The sequence below is a fragment of the Poecilia formosa genome, unplaced genomic scaffold, assembly GCF_000485575.1.
Source record: "Poecilia formosa unplaced genomic scaffold, Poecilia_formosa-5.1.2 Scaffold155, whole genome shotgun sequence".
Lineage (NCBI taxonomy): Eukaryota > Metazoa > Chordata > Actinopteri > Cyprinodontiformes > Poeciliidae > Poecilia > Poecilia formosa.
The window spans coordinates 709283-735607 of record NW_006800094.1 but is presented as its reverse complement, the minus strand read 5'-3'; the positions used below and the strand labels follow the sequence as shown (position 1 = coordinate 735607).

Below are 26325 nucleotides of genomic sequence, written 5' to 3'. Positions count from 1 at the left end.
GGGGAAACGTCACAATCTTTACGTACCTACATCTTCCGGATTTTAATCCAATCGCCTTCATCTGTTTTCACATGCGTCAAAATGAGTACTCCGATTGGTTGGTTCAATCTTCTAAAGGCAGTTTGAATTTTTGTCGCGTTTCACCTGGTAAAACTCGTAGCTGTTGCTGTTAGTGTTAGAAGTTGATGTAGCACAAGACGGTACTGTTCAATAGGGAAGACTTGGCATTTTAGGTGAGTACCTGCTTGAAGGGAACACTTTTATCTTGGCTGAGTTTTCGTGGAACGTTAATTAAGAAACGTCACTGTAATTATCGCTTAGCTTAAATAACGAAGATAGCATTGTTGCCATTTAAAAACTAAGAAATGCTGCAGAAAAAAAATGTCTTGTTAAATCGACAAGCACTCATATGGACTGAAATGTGTTCACATTTGTTTGCTCAAGTTCTTAGTAGCAAGCTGTTATTTTTCTTCCCCTCATAGTTTAAAATCCCTTTGAGATAAAGGGTCAACCAAGATGACAAACTTGGGTGTTAAGGCTCTTCTCAGTTGGGTAAGTTTAACCTATTATTGGGTATCCATATGATAATAGAATACTTTTTTTATTTACTAATTTTATTCCTAATTATTTTTGTACAGGTCAATAGTATCACTGCATTGAACAGCGAGATCCAGATCGATGATTTACAGGATGGGGCGGTCCTGGTGAAACTGATTCATATACTGTAAGTTGGAGCGTTGAAGTTCTGGGTTTGTTTATGTAAACAAGGAGGTTCCCATGTCTTTTTAGACCTCACCTTGTTATTGGAGTAAAAGCTGTGTCTGACTGAATCACTTTTCACCCTTTCTCCTTCATTCGTTGTCCTAAAAGCTTCGTTTCTAACAAGATTTCACCACACGGTCTATGTTGAAGTGTTGAATTACTGATAATTTCCATTACTGAAATATTAATTTGATTAACCTTAAGTGTTTCTATAATGTTTTCACAGTTTTTTAAAAATATTTTTTTTATTTTTTTTTATTTTCTATGGTTTTATGGCTACTTCCACTGTGATATCTGGCTTATGGTGTATGCGATATTGTATTATTGATCACTGTTTTTCCAACAACTAAATATGCAAGGAAGTATTTGATTTATAATCACAAACACAGTATGTCTAAAAATTAAACAGTGTAGTTTCATATAGTTATTTTGAAATTCCTAACAAGCAAGATAAGGTGAACAGCAACATAGTATTTCTCTATTTAAAATATGTCAAGTACAAAACATAATATGCAAAAACCACTGCAATGCCTAGTGTGTTGTATTTTGATTCCCAGTGTAAAATATATTTACATGGTATATTAAATTTCCATAAATGTAAATGTTCCTACTGTCATACAGAGTGTGTTAGCATAGCCAATCTGGTTTATTTGAACAACTGTTTACCTTTTCACTTTAATTGTAATGACATTATAGCAGCTTATTTTTAATAGTATTTCTTTGTGTGTTTTTTTTGATGCATAGATAATACTGTATGTTTTCCTGTCCAAGACTGATATGCGTTTACAGTACACACATGGAAAATATAAGTCAAATGAAAAAATTGGAGAGAACTCATAAAGTGTCGGCTTCTTATGAAAAGGGATTGAAGTTTTGTGTTACGTCCTTGATAATTGATTTTGTCATTTTGTGTTGTAACAGGAAAAAGAGGGAAATCCCTTGTTTCAGTGATTCTTTTGAGGATCGGGTTCGTTTCATTACAGAGTTTCTGGAAGGTAAGCTTTATTTATTACTTTAAAATATGCATAAAATGTTTAATATGTGGCCTATTCCAACTTGCGAGAATCAAGTAATTAATTTGCCAACACTTTGCATGCAGTCAAGATCTTCAGAAACCTGCTAGTTGAAATCAGTCCTTGAGGGTGCAGTGGACCCGAATGTTTGTAATTCTAACTGGGAATTACTCTCATTTCCCAGTTAGAAACAGTATAAGCCAGCCTACTTTTGCTGGACAACTGGCATAGTTAGTTGTAACAAAAAAATAAAATATAATGTCAAGAACAAAACATGGTAAGCAAAAACCACTGCAATGCTTAGTGTATTATATTTTGAGTCCCAGTGGGTCGATTTGACGGTCGGTTCCTTTGAAGGGACCTACCCAATTTAAAGTTTATAATTTGAGCAGGATCTCTATGCAGTTGGGTAGTACAAACTTATAACTGAATTGTGTTTAAAGTATTATGGAATTACAAATGACGAGCTATGACTATCATCTCTGTAAAGCAGCTGACTGCAAACTACTAATAAGTAATATTAGCTTGTACTTGTTACAATACAAGGAGCAGAATGGCATAGGGAGATTTTCTGCTTTGTAAGTATTTATAATTATTTAACATGATTCAGTTTATCCATGATGTATCTGTTATACATAAATATAAACATTTGTAAGCAGATTCACAACAATAGGAAGAATTATTACTTTTATGTTTTTAACATGTTTGTTTATTTTTTCTTTAGTTGGAATAATTGGGGCTCTTGCATTTAAAAAAAAAATCATGCCATTATTTTTAATAGAAGCACAGAAGGTTTTGAGTACTTGGGAAGTAAATTTCTGTCTCTTTTTTTTCAACAGGAGAATGCAAATTTAACCCAACTAAAGGCACCCCTATATCATGGGACAGCATTAAAGACGGAAAGCAGCTAACGGTGGAAATTTCAAAGGTTAAGAACAAAGGAGATCAAATGTGGTGAAATGAATGATGCAAGCATAAATTAAAACCCATTCTGATTATATTTTGCTTTGTTCTCAGGTACTTTTGTTGCTGTTTTATCATGACATGATGAATGACCGCCACACTCTTAGTGAACTGGATTGTGATGCAGAGGTAAGCAGAAGTATAATACATGATGAAAAAAAACTGTATTTTGTTCACTGCAGTGCTTAATATCGTGACATGTAACTGAAATTGATTGTCCATATATGTATATTTCCCTCTGTTAGCGTGAGCTTGCCAACATGACCGACTTTTATGTGAGCGAGAAAGAAGGTTGTGTTTATCTGAACAAAACACTGGATGCACACTTGACAAGGAGATGTAAGTCTAAACCTTTAACCCATAAATACCAGTGTGTGTGAGCTACTGATTTGGACTGACATAAAAACTACAAACCTGTTCAGATCTGCCTGTATGTCGACAAATCTTTCACAATTCGTCATCCGACTCCACTTCCACCTCCAATTTGTCCACCACCTCCTCAGTCTCAGACGATGAGGCTCCAGTCTTTCTGCGTACACAGAAGGTCGGCTTTGTAGGTCTAGAAACGGTGGCTTCCTCCTCTGTCAGGTATTGAGTTTGTTTAGTTGGACCTTCTGTTTATTATAACTCCAATTAAGCCTGTTTGAATTTAGATGTACGAATCTCGTTCTTTAACTTTTATTTTTGCAGCAAATCTCCTCTGGCTGAGGTCATGAATACACCTAAGTTTCAGTTGAGAAAAATGCGAAGACAGATGATCAAAGAGAGAGAATCCAGAGATGATTTGGAGAAGCAGCTAGCCAGCACAATTACACTAATTACCCAGAAAGGTAGAACAAATAACTCATTATGCAAGGTTGCTATCTTTTTCCATTTCTACTTGTACTCTATTTTTTTCTTTTTTTCCCCTGATTTTAAAATTTTTTTTTTTAGAATCTCATATCAACCAGTTGCAGTACCGCCTAGATAAGGTGAAAGAGGAACAAAGAAATCAGGAGCAGACCATCAGCGAACAAATCACTGAGCTTGAGGCCAAAAACGACTCGTAAGTGTGCAAATATGATTTAAATAAATGTCTAAACCTATCTAATTCAATTCAATACCATCTGAAATAAGAGGTGAGAGAAGTTTATCGTGATAGATATAAAGGTATAAAAAGGTAAAGGAAAAAAAAAATTGTGATTAATTTCCTTAGGTTGCAGTTGCGCCTTAACGAGCTGCTAAAGGAAAACAAAGATTTGAAGAGTACCTCTATTCATATGGAGCGGAAGGTGGATGAACTTACAGGAGAAAATGGCGATCTCTCCTTCCAGGTAATTATGAGTAAACTCTACTTTCTATTAAATTCATTAGCGCTTAACAAGCTCTGTGTGTATGCCAGTGTAATGCCATTGCTCCTATTGTAAAAAGGGTTTGGCACACAGCCACATAGTACATATAGATTTTGTCTGTTTTAGCCCTTAAAACTAGAAAATTAAATATTTATTGCAGGCCTAATTCTAAAAGATGTTTGAATTATTGTCAGATGAGAGCTTTATGTTCCAAGTTGGCCGTCTTTGAAGCTGAAAACGGCCAGCTGACACAAGCTCAGGCGTCTGCTGAGGAGGAGTGGAGAAACAAAACAAGCCATTTGCAATCAGAACTCAACCAAGCAACCACACAAAAGGTGGGCAATAGTGTCACAATAAAACTGTGCAGCACCGTTTCTATATTACCGTTACTATTTTTAGTTCTGGTTCCTTATTCTTCAGGAACTTTTGTATGACCAAGTCCAGATCCTCCAAGGAAAAATCTCCTGTTTAGAGGAAGAACTAAACAAAGCCACCAAAGAGGAAGTTGGGGAAAATATGGGTCCTGTAATGGAGGTAAGCAAGGTCCCGTGGAAAGATTTAGTTTTATTTTAGTATTTTCCAAGTCTGGATTAAGATTGGAGGAATAAAATAAGAATATGGAAATATATTTGTATTCTAGACTTTAGTCCCTCTCCGACTGTAACTTTAATTCTGTACATCTTTTCTTCTTTGTGTCTGTCCTTTATTTATTGTTTTCTCTTTTGAGCCCTTCTTTCCTTGCTTTCTGTCTCTTTTCTGCAGTTACCATGTATGAAAACTATCCTCTACAGAAATATCTGAGATAAATTTGTAGAGAACTTTTGGATATTTTATTTTAAGATGATTGTACAGCAAAAGGCATAATTCTGTAAAGCGGAGTCTGAAAAAATCTGGAGGGTTTTGGCTTTTTTTTCTGTGAAAGTGTGCAGGGACCATGTGAGGGTAATACTTTACAATTTATAACCCCTGACCCTATTGCTGGGTTATAGAAATAAACCTTTATCCCATGATAGAAATGTTCATTAGGCGTCTCCTCTTCTTATACCACCAGAGAGAATTGTTGGAGACTAAAATTATCAGTCTGAAGAACGAGCTTGAGGGCACACTTTGTTCCCTACGAAAGGCAGAACAACAGATTCATACCATAACTCACAAGTTGGCTGAATGTGAGGAAGACATAACTCAGTATAAAGAGCTACTTAAACAACAAAAGGCACAAACTGAACAAATAATTCAAGCAAAGGATGAAATTGTGGACAAGCTGAGAAAAGATCTGGATGAACAGAGAATGGTTCTTGAACAAGAAATCAGTGATCTGAAACTTCAGCTTGAGCATGTTGAGCACCAGAAAACTGAGCAGATGACCAAACTGCAAGAACACATTGCAGCTTGTGAACAGGAAATAACAACACTGAAAGACCTAAAGAGAGAGCACGAAGATCTTCTACATCAGACTGACGTAAAGATGAAGGATCTGGAGAAGAAGCTGGTGGCCGCTACCTCTCTGTTAGCCGATAGGGACCAACAAATTTCCAACCTCAAAGAAGAAGTCATCTTGTTTGCAGAAGAAAGTAAAATGAGCAAAGATGAAATCCAGTCCAAACAAGACACACTTGATAAATTACTAGAGGAAAAATCACATGAAGAAGAAATTCTTCACAATAAAATCCAAACCTTAACAGTTTGTACGGAGGGCCTTAATTCATCCCTGAAACGGGCTCAGGAGGAAATACAGCTCAAGCAGGATCTGCTGGCTAAAACCCAGCAAGAGAATGCTGAAGAAAAAAAAATACTTCAGCAACAGATTTTAAGCTGTCAGGAGGAGGTGCAGAGGCTAAAAGGAGAGATTTGGCAAAAAAATGAGGAACTGGTCACTCTCAAGAATGCTACCACTCAACATTCTCAGTCTCTTCAGCAAGAGATCGACAGTCTAAAAGTTAATATAGAAAGTCTTAACGATGCTTTGAGAAAAGCTGAGGAACAAGTTCGGACCCAGCAGGGCTTGCTTACAAAACTGCAAGAAGAAAAGTCTCGCCAAACAGAGCTTCTGCAGCAACAACTGTCTGCTTCTGAAGAGGAGGTAAAAAACCTGAACAAGTCGATCCACGCTAAGGAAGATCAGATGCGGCTGATGGAAATCGAAAGTTCGGAACAGGCCAACTGTTTACATCAAGAGATAAAAGATTTGAAGTCTCAAGTTGAATGTCTTGATTTCTCACTGAAGGCAGTTGAAGAGAACTTGAAATGCAAGGAAAATCAGTTTGCAGAACAGCAACAGCAGAGCACTCAACAAATGGAAACCCTTCAAATGCAGATGAACGCATCTCAAGGTGAGATAAAGAAGTTAAAAGGAGAGATTGAGTCTAAAGAGGAGCAGATGGTTCTGCTACAGACAGAGACGTCTACAAAATCAGAGTCACTGCAGCAGGAGATTAACACTCTAAATGAGCAGTTGAAAAGCATGTCCAGTTCTTTACAGATTGCTGAAAACCAAATTAAAGTAAAGGAAGACCTCTTAGCCAAACAAGAACAGGAATGTTCTTTGCAGATTGAAGAATTAAGAATAAGCAAAACTGTACTTGAGGATGATTTGAATCAGCTGATGCAAGATATTAAATCTAAAGATGATGAAGTCCAAACATTAAAGGCCGATCACTGCAAGGAGTCAGAGGCCCTAAACAGCGAGATGGAAACTCTGAAGAATCAGATAGAATGTTTGAATGAATCTCTCCAGTCTGCAACAGACCAAGTCTTGGCTAAGGAAAACCTGCTAACTCAGAAGGAGACTGAAATTTCCCAGCAGAAGGATTCACTTCAAAAATTGAGGGCTGCTTCTGAAGAAGAAATGTCAAGGCTGAGGGAGGAGATCCAGGATAAAGAGAAGGAGATGCGTTTCTTAAAACATCACAGTTCAGAGCAAACTGAGTCATTTCATAATGAGATAAATGATTTAAAGTCCCAAGTTGAATGTCTTAGGTCATCATTGAGAGCAGCTGAGGAGAGCTTGCAGTTGAAAGAGAATCAGTTTTCAGAGCAACAACAAGAGAGCACTCGGCAAATAGAAACTCTGCAGATGCAGATGAATGCATCTGAAGATGAGGCAAAAAAGCTAAAAGCAGAAATTAATGCTAAGGAGGAGCAGATGCTTCAGCTGAAGACCGAAACGTCAAATAAATCAAAGGCCCTAGAGCAGGAGATCGACGCTCTAAATGAACATATAAAAAGCATCTCTAGTTCTCTGGAGATTGCTGAAAATCAAGTTAATGCTAGGGAAGATCTCTTGGCAAAGCAAAAGCGGGAAAGTTCTGTGCAGATTGAAGAGTTGAGAAAACACAGATCAGTTCTTGAGCATGAGGTGAATCAACTGAAGCAAGAGATTCAAACCAACAAGGATGAAGTCAAAATGCTAAAAGGTGATCACTCCAAGGAGTCAGGTGTCTTAAACAATGAGATCCAAACTCTGAAGGATCAAGTCCAATGTTTGAATGAATCCCTTAAGTCTACAGCAGACCAACTGCTGGCTAAGGAGGAGCTGCTGGTTCAGAAGGAAATGGAAATTTCTCAGCAGAAGGATTCACATCAGAAGATCATGGCCACTTCTGAAGAGGAGATGCAAAGACTTAAGGAGATGATGCAGGCCAAAGAGGAAGAGATGAGACTCTTGAAAAGTCATAATGCTGAGCAGACAGATGGTTTAAATCAGGAGATAAATGATTTGAAGTCTCAGGTTGAGTGTCTTAGTTCCTCATTGAGGGCAGCTGAAGAGAACGTGCAGCTGAAGGAAAATGAGTTTGCTGAACAGCAACAACGGAGCACTCAGCAAATCGAAACCCTTCAAATGCAGATGAACGCATCTCAAGATGAGCTAAAGAAGCTGAAAATTGAGGTTGATGCTAAAGAGGAGCAGATGGTTCAGCTAAAGACGGAGACGTCTACAAAATCAGAGTCACTGCAGCAGGAAATTGAAGCTTTAAATGAGCAGATAAAAAACATCTCTAGTTCTCTGGAGATTGCTGAAAACAAAATTAAAGCCAAGGAAGATCTCTTAGCCAAACAAGAACAGGAAAGTTCTTTGCAGATTGAAGAATTGAGAAACCACAGAACAGCTCTTGAGCACGAGGTGAATCAACTGAAGCAAGAGATTAAATCTAAAGAGGACGAAGTCCAAACATTGAAGGGTGATCACTGCAAGGAGTCAGAAGACTTAAACAGCGAGATACAAACTCTAATGAATCGGATAGAATGTTTGAATGAATCTCTCCAGTCTGCAACTGACCAAGTCTTGGCTAAGGAAAACCTGCTAACTCAGAAGGAAGTTGAAATTTCCCAGCAGAAGGATTCACTTCAAAACTTGAGGGCCGCTTCTGAAGAAGAAACATCAAGGCTGAGGGAGGAGATCCAAGCTAAACAAGAGCAACTTGTCAACCTTAAAGAAGAAGGTGCCACCCAGTCAGATATGCTTCAGCAGGAAATTAAAAGTTTGCAAACACAACTGGATGATATGGCCAAAACAAAGAAAATCAGTGAAGAAGTGCTGCAGACTCGGAAGGAGTTTCTTCAGCAACAACTGTCGGATTCTGAGGAAGAACTGAGGAAGCTGAGAAGTGAGATTCAATCCAAAGAAAAACAGATGGAGCTGCTGAAGACTGAAAAAGCAGAGCAGTTGAACTCGTTGCATCAAGATATTGAAAGTTTAAACAAACAGGTGGAAACTCTCAGCTCCTCAATGAGGAAGGCGGAAGAAGAAATCCACTCCCGTGAAGCTCTTTTGGCTAAGCAACGAAAAGAAAACGCAGAACAGAGTCAAGAACTTGAGAGCTTACATGAGAATGTCCAACAGTTAAACAAACAGTTTGAACAACTTCACTCGCATGAAAAGGAGATTGAAAAATTAAAAGCATCCCAGGCTGAGAAAGAAAACGACCTCCTTGAAGCTGAAAGGAAGCTTCAGAATCTGCAGGCAGAGTTGTCAGAAGCAAGGATGCTCATTGCTGATAAAGATCAAAATCTGAACACCTTGAATCAGGAGGTTGTGCTTCAAGTTAGTTTGTTGCAGAAAGCAAAAGAAGAGGCTGAGGCCAATGAGAAAATTGTGGCTGAGCTAAAGCTGGAGGATTCCAAGCAGAAAGATGTTCTTCAAGATGAGATTCAGGAGCTTAAAGGAGAGTTGGAAACAATTTATCAAAGACTTTGTGCCAAAGAGCAGAAGTTACTTGAAACTCAGCAGGAGTCTGCAGAGCTGGTGAACAATCTCCAGCAGCAGCTTCTCTTGATAAAGGCAGAGCTAGACAACCAAAAAGAGGCCCTATCTGTAAGTCTTCAAGCAAAAGACGCTGCTCAGGCCTTACAGTTGACCACGCTGAAGGAAAAGCAGGTTCTTTTACAAGAAAAAGAAGCACTCATGTCCAAGATAATTCAAGTAGAAATGGACCAAAGAGCTCTGGAGAAACGGGTTGAAGATGCAGTCATTGAGAAAGACAGGCTTGCTCAAGTCAGTCAGGCCATGGAGAGAAAGTATTTTGCCTCTTGTAAAGTGGAGGCTGATTTGCAAAAAGAGCTTGAAATCCTCAAAATGGCAAAAGAGCAACTTTTGAAGCGGAGAGAAAAGGCAGAAGAACTTGAGCTCATCAATGGAGAGCTGAAGCAACAAATTGCAGCAAAAACAGAGGCTGCTGAACACTACAAGGCTCAGGTCAGTTCAATGTTACTCTTTAAAAATTTTTAAGTCGGATGTCTTCGTATTTTTGTTTTGCTGTTTGTGTCATACAAAGGTGTCCGTTTGGTCATCTTAACCCCACAGATGGAGAAAGCTGTGAGCTATTACAACAGCAAGAAGCAGCTTCTCCAGAAAAGCGAAGAGGGAAACATGGAGCTTAAACAGGCTCTAGAGGATAAAGACAACAAAATCAAAGCTATTCTCCAGGACAATCAGATACTCCATCTTGACTTGGAGAAAGTCCAGACCAACGAGAAAAAACTCAAGAGTCAGGTCGCCAGTTTAGAGACACAGGTTGGTACTACACATTCAGTTAAGATACAAAACCATCACACCTTATGCTCTTGTGGCCTCATCATCATCTCTTCGTCTATAGCTGGCTTATGCTGATCAAGCCCTGAGAACACAGAATAAGATCCATGGTGACGGAGGTGGTCAGACAGAGTCTGCTTACCTAGAGGTCCCCAGGAGGACGCGCTTGGGTTTTAGCACTACAGCACAGGTGAAGAGGTCCATGAGCTCAGACAGTCTGGAGCAAAGCTCATTGGAGAACTCTCTTAACACTACAAGGTAACCTCTAATTTATGAGTCAATAACTGTAAACCTTAAACGGAGTGGAAATGTTACAGATAATGGGTCAATTGCAGTCCTAAAAAGTCTGATACTATGAAATGTAGTTTCACCATCTTCCAGGTTTGGAAATGACAGCACAAAATTTTGAAAAATGTTTTGGTTTTCTATACAGTTTATTACTTCTTCCATTTTATATTACTGAATAAATGCAGTAGTATTCACTCTGATTTATTGATATGGTATGTATTCTTTGGTTTGCCTAATAACACCTGGATCAGTTTATGGTTTTTGACTTACTGAATAAACACTAGTTAAAAAATCTAGAAGGTCTATTTTACCACACACTTAGTCTCTACGGATGGCTTTAAATTTAAGTTGAACTGTACATATGCTTCTTTAAACTACATATAAAATGGCAAATTAGTATTGGGACTACATTTTTTTTTATTAAACAAAATAAATGTACCAAAGTTCACAAATTGTGCTTTGAATAATCACATCCTCCATATCTTATTTAACAAGTCCAAGGTTAGACTTTAAAATAAAAGGGATCAGATCAGAGTTGGGGCAAACTACCAATCAAGAATTACAGCAACATTTTATTCTCAAGCTGTCAGAACATTGCAGAAATTATGAAAAAATAAGATTAGTGCCAAAAATGTGTTAGAAATAGAAGAAAAAAACTGCAGTAGGTTTTCCTATTGCATTTTTTAGTATCCTGTATTTTATTCTTCTCTCGTGTATTTTAGTCTGTGACTGATCCTACGAGAATATCAAGGGATCAGATTCCATGATTTTCACTTTTTTTTTTCCCCATTTTCCTTGCAGGAAACTGTCTGCACCTGGTGAATCAAGCACTCCGCTAGTTCGAAGCTCAGAACGTTTGGCAGCCAAACGTCGGGGCCTTCAGGCAGAGTCACTGGAAACTCTGTATTTTACACCCATTAACACCAAACGAACGAGAAGGTAGGTTTAAGCTGTAATGAACATTACACTGCTTGCATCAATAGGCCCTAAACTGTTTTCTGTATGAGAAATTAGACATTTTCATAAAATATAATTGAATTTACAAGTTATATGAAAGTATATTGGCTTAGCCTTTATTGTTTTATTTCCATTAAAAGCAGCATTTGCAGAGTCAGACGGTTTGTACCAGTTTTCTGAGCTTTTCAGGGAGAACCCCTTCACTGCCGAGACAGTTTTTGTAACATCCATGTTTTCATTTGAAGAAACCCGGAGGACTTGCCTGATTTAACTGGTCTTAATGTCCATGCCTGAATAAATGGGAGGAGAAACAAATAAATGTTGTTTAATTCCTAGGAATGACAAACAAAGTGACGACTCTGATTTGGAGCTGGACTCGACCCGAAAAAATCCAACTTCATCTGTAAAGAGACGCAGAACCACACAGGTCATAAATATCACTATGTCCAAGGTAGAGGAAAAAGTCTTTGCTCTTAAATATGATGTCCACTCTGAGATTCTGCTCTAGTTTTGAGTCTCTTGCTTGTTTTTCCCATCTCTAGAAAACTCCAGGTCGCAGTGAAGATGAGACCTTTTACAGCCTGCATTCGGCTCGCTCCCAACCAAACCTCACCGGTGCTCATGCTGCACAACCCATGTGTTCGGACATGTTTAATACACCAGCTGACAAGAGCAAAGCTGCCAGTGATCAGCTCATTGGCCTTCCAGGCTACAGACGGAGCGCCGTCCATTCACACAGTAAGTTCATATCTATCAGACCTACATGGTGTTCAGAAGATCCTCAGTTTGAAAAAAAATTTGATAAAATGTTATCTGCTAACTTTCTTGAACATGCTGTAGCATCTAAGCAGTTGTCCTGTGTCGTCTTTCTTCCAGGTACCAGTACATTCTGTGGGGGAGCAGAGAACGAGCCTGATGGTGGGCCTGAGGACTGGCTGAGGATCGCAGAGCTGCAGGCCAGGAACAAGGCCTGCCTCCCGCATCTGAAGAGTAGCTACCCTGTGGAGTCAGAGGTGTGGAAAAACAAACAACCTTCCTGCAGCAGACTCTGAAATAGTATAACAAGTAAAGTACGTATTTGTAGCAAGTAGATTTTTCATGAGATCCCTCTTGTTGTGTTCCTGTAGACTGGCCAGGGCAGTGCCTTAATTTTCACGGACGAAGAGCTTCGCACCGGTGACCCGTCAGATACAATCCGACGTGCATCCATGATGCCAGGCCAACTGCAGGACTCCCTGGTCTCCCATCGCCACTCCCTCATGGTGGGCCACACGGGGGTTGGTACTCGGTCCCATCGTCTGTCCTTGATGCCAGGCCAGCTGCCATCAAGATCAGCCCTCTCCTCTCAGCTGAGAAGCCCAAAGCAGTCGTCATCCACCTCGTCTGTTCACCAGATTTCACCTGAGGTGCAGTAATGTTTTCTCAATTATCAAGCATAATATTGTTTAAAGTCGGGGCCAGTATTCTGCACGTTTTAGATGTTCCCCTGATCCAACACACTTGAATCACATGAATAGCATGTATAGCATGAAAATAAAATTAAATACTATTGGCTACATGTATAGGTGCAGCAAACAGGATTTTCTTGTTTAATTTCAGATTTATTTTGAACTCTGACCTGGAATTTCTGATCTTGACCGTTTTTTTTTTTTTTTACCTTGAAGGATTACAAAACAAATCTTTTAAGATTTATTTTGAAGGATAAATCTAGGAAAAATGTGATGCAGTTTTTCTTTGATGGATCGTTGTTTTGAATCAAAGAGGAAATGTCTGAATAACCAGGCTGATCCAATTTATGCATCAAACTGAATGCCCCTGATCTTTGCTTGATTTAAAAAAGAAAAAAAAATTAGATTCAAACCCTTATATTGTAAATTAAAAGGAACCGTGCAGAAGTGAAAATAGTTTCATTCAGATCACTGGGTGAATGACCGAAATACAGATTTATCCATTGTTTTTAACCTAATGGTGTTAATCTATGACACTGTCTCTATCCTTGCCAATTTTGAGTGTATTGTGCAAATTTTAACTGAACTATGAAAAATATTTTGTTATGAAAACCAAAAATTTATTATGTTTCTTTATTTTGCATCTGAAGAGAAAGACAAAAGCCAGCTGCTTCCCTCGTCCGCTCACTCCCAAGAACAAGAATGTGAGCAGTGGACCATCCAGTGCTATTCTTCACCCCATCGTTAGTCCTGTGAGTAGAAACTTGAGTGGAACTGTCATGTTTCCTATTGTTGTAGAGTCTGGTGACTGTTGTCTTTAAATTAATTTCAGGCTGATCGTCGGCAGTCTATGATGTTCACGATTGACAACACCCCAAAGAGCAACAACTACCTAAAGAAAGGGCTGAACAAACTGCGCAATTCCACTCGAAAATCACCTGGAAAAGGTCTGAGGAAGTCGCCGTCCCACAAAAATGCTCGAAAGGCTCTGGAAAACTCCCCTTCAGTAAATTCTCAAGCCTCAGTGGGACGATCTGCGAAAGCTGGTAGCTTTAAGACCCCACAGGCTGCAACTCGGCCACAGAGAGGATCTCAAGCCACCAGCAGGTCTGCCAAGTCTCCTGGACTCACTGCTAGTGCTCGCAAGGTAAACATGCATAAACACAATGCATAGAAGAACCATCTCTTCAGACAGCTGGTGTTGCAGTTGTAAAATGTTAAATCTGACTAATGAAACATTGTCATGAATAAGTAGCTAACAACACAACTAATCAAGAGATGAATATTGGACAAGTTGTCCACATGTCTAAATTTGAGTTAATTTTTTATTTGTGTTTTATAAAATATATACATTTTGCTGGACGATAAATTGTCCCAGAAATTATTGCAATAAACAATGCTGAGATCATTTTCAAGTAATGCAATGATGATGCAAGTTAACACTGGAACTGGAAGACATTTAAAATATATTAATATATAATATACTGGAGCTTTACTACAAAGTGTGTCTTATTCCTGCCACATCAAGAATCTGCTCTGGCATCTTTCTTCCACCTGGTGGCGTAATTACTGTTTCAGCTAGAAACCTGTTAATTGTGCGTTACAGCTTTATCTTCTGGAATGTACAGGGCCTTGGTTGTGTTTTCTTTTTGTATCATTTTACTTGTTTGAGCTATATATATATTTTATTTTTCCCCCCCTGAACTTGACAATTCTGTAAATATGTCCATTTTTCCTCATCTGTACAGTCAGCAGCCCAGGCTTTTGAGATGTTATGTTTTATATCTCATCAGCCCTCTGATTTATTACGTAAGGCGTGGATAAAGACGCTGCTGATTTGCAAATGTGTGCAGTGAAGAATAATTCTGTTTAAGAGGCTGAATAATTTTGAGACAATCGCATATTAACATTCATAAAATATATGCTTCTTACTTTAACTGAGAAAATCATGTCTACTGCAGGAAGAAGTACAGGAAGAACTTTACCTCGGATTTGATGTCTTGTCTAACTGGTTTAAGAGCTGCATTCCTCTCAGACAAGCTTTCCCTGCTGTTTTCAAAAGGTTTTAGTTTCCTGCAAAAACAAAACAATCCACTTTGTTCTTTGCAATTTATGCAGGCTGTATTATATTCACTGAGTTGATGATTTACATTAACTACTTGAACAAAGTACTATAGAGAAAGCTTTGTCACTAATTTTCAGTAACTGCAAATTTAAAACTTTTTTCAGAAGCAAGACCCTATAAAGGAAGACAAGGTTTTCTGAGACCCAAGAAGGTTCAAATATATATATTTAGTTTTTCTCACTTTGTGGCTCTCACACTGGGCTTAATGGTGTTACTACCTAACAGGAACACGGGATCCACACTACTGTTATTTTACTAAAACAGGGTTTCTGCAAGATCTTAAATTTTTCTTAATATCCAGCCTTAAAAAATATTTATATGTCCTATATGAAATACCAAAAAGTTTAACATTTGGAAATGTTTTCTTTTGTTTGTTCAATAGTTGTGCCGTGTTTTGTTCTGAATTGTAGTTCTTGTGGAGGAATTTATTTATTTTACAAAACTCCATGGTGCAGAGAATAAATTAACCCTATAATGAATTTATACTTTTAAACTTTTGTTTTTTCTGCAAAACTTCAAAATATGTCTGCTCTTGAACCTGACTTACTGTATGGTTTACACAAGTTTACTTGTGTAATAACATTGTTATCCTCTACCTTTTTTTGGGGGGGGGTGGCGGGGGGAATATATTTAACAAGTGTTTAAATAAAAGGGTTTTGGTAATTGGCCAAAATCCACCAATTACTGTATGTAACCGAGAAAGTAGTTGGCAAAGTTTGGTGGCCAAGGTGTTAAAAGGACTTGGGTCATATGCTGCAAATCACCAATTCAAACATTAGTTTACATTGTTCTTAAAGTAAAATATATTTTCAATATTCAGATAGAGTTTTCTTTTCAAAACTGGAACTGGAAAAAATTTTAAGTTTGGCTGAAACTTGCAAAAACTCTGTTGCATAGGTGTTTGATTTGTAGTAACATAATGTATTAATTTTATGGAAATTAGCTTCTTTTGTAACAACAAACGTTTTTTTTCTCTCCTTTCTCCACAGGTTATGAGAAGGATGAAGGTTTAAAGGCTTCAAGAATGACATTCATTACCACCTATTTTTCTTGATTTTCATTTTTCTCTTTTTGCCTTTCACTAAAAGATTTCAGTTTTGTCCGTTAGGATTTTTTTATTTTTTTTAAATTACCTTTCCTGATCTGATTGTTATATAGACCATTAAAATCCCTGTAAAATAAAATATAATAAAATTAAGTAAAAGTTGCAGTGTCCTTATTTCACCAGGTGCAGATTTGGGGTTCAGGTTGGAATCTCTTTCATTTTAGTGAGTATGTTTGAAATGTTTCAGCATGGATCCAGAGAAGTAGAAAACACTTGACTGTACTGTACTACAAATTCATCTTTGAAAGACTTCTTGAAATGATGCAATCAAAAGCAAATACATTGCTCACATGAATACTTTTTTAAAATAAATTGTTTGATCTCTGCTAATATTTAAATTGAAATGTATGTAAAACAATTAAATTGTTATGGAAGGGGCTCTCCATATCTGTAAAGGTGTTGACTACTAAGACAAATTAATGTATGTCACTTATGTCATTCATTCACCCTAAACTAGATTTTACTTTATGGGAAGAATTTCCACCTGTGTCAAATGATTTCAGCACTCACTACTAGTTTTACTGTTTACCAGCAGCTTAACAATTGACAAAACTGAATTTGATTAAGTCATGTTTATGTATTTGCCAAACTCATTGCTTCTGCATTGCTGTCGAGAGGTGAGCATAACTGGTGAAGCAATACGGCACATTCTTCAGGTTGACTAGAATGTTCTTGGATCATAAACTGTCGGTGCACTTCCGACATAGAGCCTCAACCTTAAGTATTAGAGCTAAATGTTGGTATTAATGTGCCCTGAAAATCAACATGTGGTGGATGTGACAGATAAAAAAAAAGAACTATGAACTTTAATATAAACTAGAGATAAAATAATTACTGACAAGAGTAATGGCTCCATCTACAGATTCAAGTTAGGATTCTGACTGGACTTGTCAAAAACATTTATTCGTTTTATTTTGTAAAACAAGGGATGGTAAACTTGAAGATTACAACATCATTCTGCCAAGAGGAGGAAAAATTTACATACAAAAATAAGACAAGAAAATGAACAGAACTGCACCAGGTTTAAGTAATCGTAAAACTGAAGCTCTTATTCTGAAAATTTAAGGCCGGAAATTGTTCAGATGACGAAGGAAAATGATCAGGAAATGAAAGTTAGACACGGCTTTAGTCATGACCTTTTAAGTTTTAGCCTGTTTTATTTGCATTGTTTGCTAGTGGAAGTGTATTTATTATACAACCCGCCACCTTTCCACTGCTCGGTGTTAATGTAAAGCGGTTTTCAGACTGTAAAGTGAGGTAAACCAGGTGTTTTCAGTTTCATTTCCGCCCGTCTTAAACTCACCTGGCAAACATTACAACCAAGAACCATGGACTCAGAAAGGTAGGTTGTGTTCTTTGTATAAAGCAACTATTGAAGTTTGTTTTAAATATTTTAGTATGAAACATTTCTTACATGTAACGTAGTTCTACTTGTAAGCACCACCGCTAAGCTAAAACAGAAGTTTTAGCTTCTGCTAAAAAAAAAAGGCAAAAACATTTGATCTGATTTGGCTACAAGTACTTCATGATTTAGAATAGTTTTATAATTGTGGTTAATATGGTTGCATAAATGTTACTGCATTAGTTACAGCGCTTTGTAAAAGTATTATAGCACAGATATTACATGTTCACACATTACTACTAAAAACTGCAACGTGTGGCGTGCTCCCCGCCCCCTTGCTCTGATAGCCATAAATTAAGTCAATTAAAGCTTTTCTTTTGATTTCCACAGCAACCAAGCCGCAGGAAGCGATGTGGAATCGGGGAGTGAGACCTATGAGAGGCCCCCGTCCAGTTATGGTTCGATGAAGAGCGAATGTGATGAGATGGAGAAGAAGAGCGATGAGGAGGAGGAAGGAGGGGGAGGAATCCCTGAAGTCGTGTGTTTTGCAGCACCGGATCCTCCTGCTCCTCCAGTTGTTGGGTAATTTTGCACATAGTTTCACAATTGTTCCAACTTGTCTGTGTCTTATATGCATTTTGGTGCTTTAGAATCGGATTAGATCTCCACTGACCTTTGCTTTGCTGTGTGTTTGGGCTGGTTTAACCTCATATCGGATTACGATGGTGTGAAGTTATATTACACCTTCTGATTGTATCACTGCGTGTGAGAAAATATTTGTCATGTTTACAGAAACTAGTAAACACCTTCTTATTTCTTTTGATGGCTTTTACTTTGAAAGTTAATTATGAACACCAATTAGATGTATCATGACATTCTGACTATGACTACATGGCTTCTTTGCTTTGGCCGCCAAAGCAGCCTCACCTGGTGAGCTATGGGCTCCACTAGACCCCCAAAGAAGTGCTGTGGAGTCTTGTAGAAAGATGTTTACAACAAATCCTTGAACTTTTTAAACTGTGAGCTGAGACTTCCATGAATCAGACTTGTTTTAAGCTAACCACTGATCATTATCTGACCCCTTTCTAACAGCAGTTTGAGGTGCAGTAGATTACCTGTCTTGTTGGACCACACATGGCAGCCTTCAATTCCCATTTACATCATAGAGCCCTGGCTACGTAAAGCCCTCTGATTTGTTTCACCGCTATTCCTGTCATTGAGAGCATTCAGAGCTTTAGGATGCGCGCTAACTAGTTGTTGAATCATCACAATTTGCCTCTTGCCAAACTCACTCAAATCCTTAAGCTTGAACATTTTCACTGCTTCTATGTTCTTTGTTAAAGAGATGCACATTATCAGCAAGTAGTCATCATGTTATACCTGATTGGTGTATAAAGTTTGTACATTTCTATCATACTTTTTTCAAAATAAATGCATAAAATTAACATTGTAGCAAAGACGAAACATCTAAGCAATAACATATAGTATATATATATATCATAACATACATATAGTTCCTCTGCTTCAGTAGAGTTGCGTAGAGATTGAGTTCTTAAGGATATGAGAATTCAGTGGCAATTTCTTTGAGATTTGTGGTTTTCTCTTGGATCTGTTGTCAGTCCAAAGTTTATTGTTGGGTTTAGCATTAAGAAGATTTCCTCCTATTAAATGGGTTTGCTGCAATCCCTTCATCTTTGTCCGTGATACTGACCAAATGCATGTAAACGGCTGAATTCAAAGAAAGTTGGAAGAAAAATAAAATTGTCGCAGAGTTTTCTGTCATTTAGCAGATAGAGATAATTTCTGTCATTCTAACTGACTGAAAACAAGAGAAGTTCGGTCTTATTTAACTCCAGACAGTGAGAAAAAAATGTGCTTGTCTCTTTTAGGGCTGTGTAATTTTATCGATCCTATGATATCTATCAATATCTTTTTCCTCAGTAAGTATAGATTTTTCATTTGCGAGTATCAACACATTAACTATAAAAGCAGCAAAAGTCCAAAGAAAAACTCTGAAAGACCTCCAGAAAGTCAGACAAACTACTGACCGAATCCCTAGATTCAGCCTTGATCCTTTGAAGCAAAATGTACTGGTGATTTAAAACGTTTGCACAACAAAGGTTTTGCCTTTTAAATGTTGAAGAAACCACAGGTTTCTTTGATTCTTTTAGGAGTTTTGTGTTAATCAGATGAATATTTTGCAGGTCTCAGATGGGGCACTCTCGGTATACAGAGACACTCTACACTGAAGCCACTGAGCAGACCAGGCCACCAGATGGGATGGTGATTGATGCAGGGTAAAGAAAACACAGAAAACACTGCTGTCATACAGACGGCTCGAATGTGGAGTTAGGTATCTATAACTTGACTTAAATCAGTTAATTTTCTCTCTCAGCTCTGAAGAACTAGATGATCTCGAAGAGGCAGAATTGGATGAAGACGATGAACTTTTGACAACTTGTTCCCCTGAACCACCCGAGCCTCTTGAAATGGAAGGTTTGCCTCAGGAGGATGAGAGCAGCCAGCCAGGAAAACTAGACCCAGAACTGGATCTGCCTTATATATTCAAAGTTCGTACACACTTTTTCTGCTGCTTGTTTTTGCTATTGAACAATAACCATCAGCTGTTTAAGATAAGGCTGCCTTTTAAATTAATTTACCAGCTGATGATTTACACCTTCCTTACATCTTTTTATCAGTTAATCTTTGTGGGGTTTTTTTTTTAAACTAATTTTTCCAGTTGAGAGTTAAATTATTTGTACTACTTGTAACCAACAAGTTAACATTTGTCCATTTGTCTGTGTCTGAAGAGCATCCAGGAAGTTCTATCCCGGCTCAACAATGACGAGCTGTTCAAGTTTAAGATATGGTTTAAAAAATGGGAGCCGCTTCCCGTCCTGCAGCAAATCCTGGACGGAGATGTTCTCGATTTTGTGGATAAGATCATTGAGCTGTTTGGTAAGAAAACACTGCCACGATGTGCAAGTCTGGTGGAGCTCAAAGCTGGGAGTAAAGCAGATTTCTGTGATCCTGTAGTTGTGTCATTACCAGTAGTGTTCACATATTTGGATGGATCATTGTGCAGCGTGTGCTTCCTGTTACTTTTCCATCCACTGCTTACTCATCTGATTTTGCTTTTCACATCCAGGCCAGGATAAAGCCCTGACAAAGACAATAAGCACGCTTGAAAGATTGGAGAAGACGGAGGAGATTAATGAACTGAAGACAAAATGCGCGAAAGGTGAGATAACGCCGGGTCATTTTGAAGAAAGACCAGAGCACACAAATCGTATTGTAAGCAGCTCTTTACAAACCAGATTTATCCCATTCATAACTGAACATGCAGTACTTTATTAAATGAAGCGCATGTTCGAAACTGGCTTAATTTATCTCTTTATTCAGAATTCCACTCATGTTTTTTCCTTTTCTTTTTTTTTCTCCTCAAACAGCTCTGTTTCGTTTTTACCTGAAGGAGTTTTTATTCCGTAAAAGTCAAATCACTCACGAGGGGGTGCCTCAAGCCGGAAAGCAGCAGTTTCTGAACGCCGTGTATGTGGAGCCTCAGATTTCCATCCGTGGCTTTGGAGGAGTCGACCCGTCTCATGAGATCTTAACACAAACCCCGAAACCTATCCAAGTCCCCAGCGAGGACTCGCTTGTTGCCTTGAACAACCTGTTCCGACTGCAGAAAGAAGATGGCTCACCGGTGAAGACGGTCGTGACCACGGGGATCCCAGGAGTCGGGATGTCTGTCTCTGTGGCAAAGTTCTGCCTAGACTGGTCAGAGGAAAAGGCCAACAGGGTGAGAACGGACACAAGCTTTCTTTTAGTAATCAGTAATCTGGGTTCTGATGCGATAAACCAACATAAAATGGTGTTTAATTTTAAAACTGAAGGATAAATAGTACATGGGATTTGCAAATGGAAATCTGAAAAAATGTGGCATGTGGCCACAACTAGACAGTGACACATTTTTCTATTTCTTTGATCTGATCTAGTTATCTTTTAAACTCATATTAGCTAGCAATTTTAGGTTTGCACCGGGACCAGAGTAACTAATTTCATTCCACTTCATGTTTTTAACATGTTTGAAATGAAAATGAATTCCTTGAATCCTTAAAACACGCAGCTTTTATTTGAATATCTCATCAACTTTCCTCTTATTTAGATTTGTTTTCCATTTGTCTGTTTTTCTTCATTCTTTACTACAGCAGTGTGCACCATTTGGTAACATTGTCATTAATGTGTAATGTGTCATTATTGTCATTGAAATTTGATATTAGTTTTCCACACTACAGATGTAGTTTCTGTTCTTGTAGATATCTTTGAAAAGCATTTTTGTTTGTTTGCTTGTATATTTGTATATTTTGGAAATTAAACTGTTTTGATTCCTTTTCATTTCTGCTCAGGATATTCAGTACATCTTGAAGCTTTCGTTCCGGTCCCTGCGACATTTCCGGAACAAAGAATATGAGGAAGAAGGCATATCGATGCAAGAGATATTGGAATATTGCCACGCTCCTATAAAGGGTCTGAAGATACTGGAGGAAGAGAACGCCAAATATATCATTATAATGGACTGCTATGATTGCTACGAGGCGCCTCTGGACTTTCAGGTATCCCCTCTGCACACATTCGGGAGAATCTTCAGAAATCATCTATAAATGATGATTCATTAACTCAAAGTTTTAACTAGACTTATTACACAGAGTGATTTATTTCAAGGGTTCTTTTCTGTGAACTGATTATTATTGATTTGAGCAAATGAAAAAGCTAAATTATGATTCTCAGAATATTTATTAGGATTATTACAAAAAAGGAGTTGTCTATCAGTGTCTGTCTACAGGACAGCTGTCAAGTCAGCAGGGGGTCATTTTATGAGTCATACAATTAAATAAATTAACGATTTGCTGATATTCTGATTAACTGACATGGATCTGTTGACATTCTTGCCTGCATTTGGAATAAAGAAGTAAATATATCTAGGAAAACTAAACAATCAGAAAATGTCTTGTTGCAAGAAGAAATTTAAAAAAAAAAAAGGTTTTATGTTTTGTTCTTACCTTCAGAAAGCTCCGGAGATTACCGATAACAACACCAAAACACACATAGATATTTTGATTGTCAACCTCATACGAGGAAATTTGCTTCCTAATGCTCGACTCTGGATCCTGGGAAGACGAGCAGCGGTCACAGAGATACCGTCTAAGTTTGTAGATGTTGTCGCTGAGCTGCAGGGTTTTACGTAGGTGGTCTCTTTTATTTGTTAAAAGTCTCTGTTTAGTATTGTGCTTTTTCCTTACCCTCTTCTCTGTGTTCTCCAGTGATGAGATGAAAGACGACTACCTGACCAAGCACTTTGCTGACGCTCAGTTATCAGCGAAGATTGTGAGACACTACAAGCGTGTGCCGACGATTCAGATTCTCGCTCGCCAGCCGTTTTTCACCTGGATGGTGTCAAGAATATTCAAGAGCTGCTATAAGCAGGAGAACTATGGAAGCAACAAACCCAGAGTGACGCCGTTTCTCATCCACTTTATTATCATCCAGACGAATCGCATGCTGAAGTTCTACTTCAGAAAGAGGGATAATGAGGTGTGTACTGCGTTTTCCTGTTTAAATGTTGTCTCTCCATGTCTCAATTTCAGCGTTGGCGTTTGCAATGTCTTGTTTCTGGCCTGTTTTCATGCAGAAATGGACCAAAGTTGAGGTAAACTTGCTGAGAATGTTAGGGAAGATGTCCTTCAAGATGCTGGAGAAGAACACCAACGTGTTCACCGAGGAGGATGTAAAGGACGTGGCTCTGGAGCTGAACGAGGTGGTTGTGTTCTCGGGCCTTTGTACCGAGCTCGTTCCTACAGCCATCACCGGGAAAAGGACGTTCTGCTTCTCTCACTACACCATTCAGGTAAACCACCATGTTGTGTCTGTATATTGCACCCAACTAATGATTTAGTGAGAATTTAACTCCTTGCTAATGAGTCTGCAGTTTGCTCTTGGTAAGGAATGTGGAATTGAAGCATTTTTCAACAATGAAACCAATCTGTCAGAATTTTATTGGGGATTTGTAAGAATAGATCTAGGCTTTAAAATATGAGAAAGTTGGTCCTAAATATTTTTTTTTTAGATAACCTTAGAGTAAAACAACCAGGTTCTATACAAATATATCAAGGCTGTGTGAGGCTGTTTGAGTCGCAGATGTCAAGAGGAATGTTATTTTGATGGTCTAATTTGGGTTTTTATGAGCTATTTTTAAAGTATGTGAGGAGTGTCGTATTGATACCAACAAGAAGAAAATCAGCTGATGTTAAATCAACATTCACTCTGAGCAAAAGAGACTTTTGAGCCTGATGCATGCGGTTGTCTTCAGCTTGAGCCCGGCTCCATCTCCACAGATATGTGGCAGCTCTATGATCGTCTGTCTGACTTAGAGACACATCAGCATGGCATCTGGTGCTGCTTCTATCTTGTTTGTTTGGGGAAATCACTTTTAAACAGGAAATGGATGGCTGTCTGGTCTTGTTTGGGAATCTGAAGTAAGTTGTTATTCCAAAGGGTCTATGCAAAAAAGTCCTGAAATCCTAAACACACATATGACAGAGTAAAACAACACAAAGCCTGATAGAGCTTCAAATTAGCAGTGTGTGATGCAAAACAATCCAAGTATATTAATTGGTTATTTCTTGTGCTGTTGTTTCTAACTTGATTCTTACAGTTATGTTCAGTGAAATTTATCAATTGACTCAAACTAAGATGAATATTGGGTTGAATGGCTTGTCTAAATTGCCCTTTGTCATGATGGTGGGTTTACATACATGATTTTGTCCTGCATGTCTTTTTGTTGCCCTTTTATGGACTGGTGACTAGGGGGGAACCATGCGTCTCGCTCCGTTGCCTGCTGGAATGACACAGAATTAAGCCGGATGGAGAATGAATGGATTATTTGGGAAGCTCGATCGATAACAGTAGTTATTCCTTTGCTGTGCAGCTTCTTCCCAACACCATTCCTACCCTTTAAACTGAGTATAGTTGGATATTACACTGTAAGAGCTGGGCTCATTTTAGAAAAAATAATTATTTATAGCTTAAATTCACAATATTTTCAATCATTATTGATCACTTGGAAAGTCTAAGGTTGTTTATCCTCTTTGGTGGAGGCAGAGTGGTGAACAGCAAAAACCCCAGAAGTTGCTTTAAACCCTAATCAGATTGTAGTTTCTGCATTCCCCCACTAGGTGGCATAGCTGCTTGAGAGAAATGGAAAGCAGAGTGACATTAAAACTGCCTGTTACATTTGTAAAAACTGTAGATAGTTACAGTTTTCCAACTTGTAAATAGTGACAAGCATAACCAATCCCTTAACATCTGCTGTTTCCTCTCCTAGGAGTTCATGGCTGCTCTGTACGTCTTCTTAGCGTTCTACCTGGACTCTAAGAACGTTCTGGAGAGTGGCTTCCTGCCCAGAGTCTTCTCGTATAAATACAATGGCAAATCAGCTGCAGGCCTTGTGCAGTGCGCTGTGGCCCGGACCCTGGGCTCCAAGCTGGGACATTACGATATGTTCCTGCGTTACTTGTGTGGCCTGCTCTCCGAACACTGCCACTGCAACCTGCTCGCTGGCTTCCTGTATTCACACGGCATCCCGAAGGTGGAAGGACTGAAGGAGGTGGAGCAGTTGCTGGAGCAGACCATCCAGTCCGCTCCTGAAGACAGGAAGCGGAACCTGTACGAGTGCCTTAGAGAGATGACCCAGAAAGATGACTGAGCTGAGATTAGAGGACGGCATTTAATGGATGAAGGCTGCTTTGATTTCATTCAACTATGTCTTTAAATAAGGTGATGTTGGAAATAGCTGAAAACTAACATTAAGTGACAATCATTAAAGCAGTACTTGCTTTAATTATGATGAAACGAAGAATACTCTAGTGTTGTAGCTACACCAGACAGCATAAAATGTTCTGTTCTACATTCTAAAGGTAAACGTTTTACAGCACTGTGGTATGTGTATCCAGTCCTACAGATTACCTTTAAAATACACCCTGTCTTTGGTTTTTCTCATTTCATTTCATTCTCCATTTCAGTCTGACGTCATCTTATTTATGTCCAATCACTGGATAACTTCTTTATTTTCCTAAGCAGAGAGAAATTACACTGTGAGTTAAGGTTAGGGATCCTCAAATCCAGTCCTCCAGGGTCAGCGTCCTGTGGGTTTTAGATGTCTCACTTCAACATACCTGAGCCAAATAATGAGGTCATTAGCAGGATTCTGGAGAACTTGACTGCAGATGATTTAGCCATCTGTGTTGAACTCCGGCCCTTGAGGATTGGACTTGAGGACCTCTAGTTTAGATAATAAATGCAGAAATGATACACAAGCTAACAGACTTTTGAGTGTTTGCAGAAGAAAGCAAAATGGGGAAAGAAGAGTTCAAAGATCATCTGCTTTCCTTCCCTTTCACATTTCCTTAACCTTGGTAAAAAGGGTTTTTGCTTGTTTGAATATTTTCTTCTAGTTGTGTTGACTTTTTCAAACATTGTTATTGATTATGCTTGGTGAATGTAAGAGGCCATATAAAGAGTTTTTCCTAGTTTAATATTTGATTGGATCTGTATTTTTTTGGCTTTACTCTTGAAGGTTGATTGAAATTGTCAGTGGCAATAAAATCCAAACACAAAGTTAAGAGTTCCTGTGAGCCAACTATGGATGGTGTTGCCACAGTTGTGGATGTTTTTCTAGAGAAAGATTCTCTCTTATATTAGTTTTCTGTTTCTCCTGCGCTCCACAGAATGAACATCGTGTGATTTGACTCCCAGTGTAAGGTTCCTATTTTCATAAAGGACTTGACTACATTTACTTGGTGCTGTTTTTATGGTTGTTGTACCCTATCTTCAATTTGTACTTTCATAAAATCAACACTAAACAAATGTAGTCAAACTCTTTTTGCATCAGAGCTTCAGATCCT

The 26325-nt window shown here is 38.4% G+C and overlaps 2 protein-coding genes across 5 annotated transcripts; both read left to right on the top strand.

The window, feature by feature from the left end:
* Nucleotides 1-90: 90 nt before the first annotated feature.
* On the top strand, nt 91-18735 carry LOC103146271 (nuclear mitotic apparatus protein 1). 4 transcript variants are annotated; one of them, XM_016677427.1, is made up of 26 exons: nt 98-233; nt 483-552; nt 639-724; nt 1684-1757; nt 2615-2703; nt 2793-2867; nt 2984-3077; nt 3161-3326; nt 3429-3568; nt 3672-3783; nt 3934-4051; nt 4264-4404; nt 4490-4603; nt 5121-5325; nt 6505-9761; nt 9870-10079; nt 10162-10355; nt 11187-11324; nt 11679-11793; nt 11885-12080; nt 12219-12355; nt 12470-12748; nt 13441-13542; nt 13623-13937; nt 15020-15066; nt 15905-16113. In XM_016677427.1, the coding sequence occupies exons 2-25, from the start codon at nt 517-519 to the stop codon at nt 15053-15055; spliced, it is 6429 nt and encodes a 2142-aa protein (XP_016532913.1). In that variant the 5' UTR covers nt 98-233; nt 483-516; the 3' UTR covers nt 15056-15066; nt 15905-16113. The 4 variants fall into 4 exon arrangements, with proteins under 4 accessions (XP_016532912.1, XP_007564172.1, XP_007564173.1 ...); XM_007564110.2 differs by having other exon boundaries at nt 94-233; nt 5121-9761; XM_007564111.2 differs by lacking the exon at nt 15020-15066 and having other exon boundaries at nt 94-233; nt 5121-9761.
* On the top strand, nt 17096-26061 carry nlrc3l (NLR family, CARD domain containing 3-like). Its single transcript, XM_007564113.2, has 12 exons — nt 17096-17362; nt 17753-17944; nt 19567-19659; nt 19758-19932; nt 20173-20320; nt 20511-20603; nt 20812-21164; nt 21772-21978; nt 22432-22607; nt 22687-22957; nt 23055-23270; nt 24747-26061. Exons 1-12 carry the CDS (start codon nt 17349-17351, stop codon nt 25125-25127), a joined length of 2319 nt encoding a protein of 772 aa, XP_007564175.1. The 5' UTR covers nt 17096-17348; the 3' UTR covers nt 25128-26061.
* Nucleotides 26062-26325: the final 264 nt, after the last annotated feature.

What these genes read in the sequence shown, in the direction of transcription:
- LOC103146271 (XM_007564110.2), top strand. Translation starts at nt 517, where the DNA reads ATGACAAACTTGGGTGTTAAGGCTCTTCTCAGTTGG. An exon ending in CTGAACACTACAAGGCTCAG is followed by an intron (nt 9,762 to 9,869) that starts GTCAGTTCAATG and finishes TTAACCCCACAG; the next exon opens with ATGGAGAAAGCTGTGAGCTA. An exon ending in GAGCGCCGTCCATTCACACA is followed by an intron (nt 12,081 to 12,218) that starts GTAAGTTCATAT and finishes TCTTTCTTCCAG; the next exon opens with GTACCAGTACATTCTGTGGG.
- nlrc3l (XM_007564113.2), top strand. An exon ending in CCTGCTCCTCCAGTTGTTGG is followed by an intron (nt 17,945 to 19,566) that starts GTAATTTTGCAC and finishes AATATTTTGCAG; the next exon opens with GTCTCAGATGGGGCACTCTC. An exon ending in TCTCTCACTACACCATTCAG is followed by an intron (nt 23,271 to 24,746) that starts GTAAACCACCAT and finishes TTCCTCTCCTAG; the next exon opens with GAGTTCATGGCTGCTCTGTA.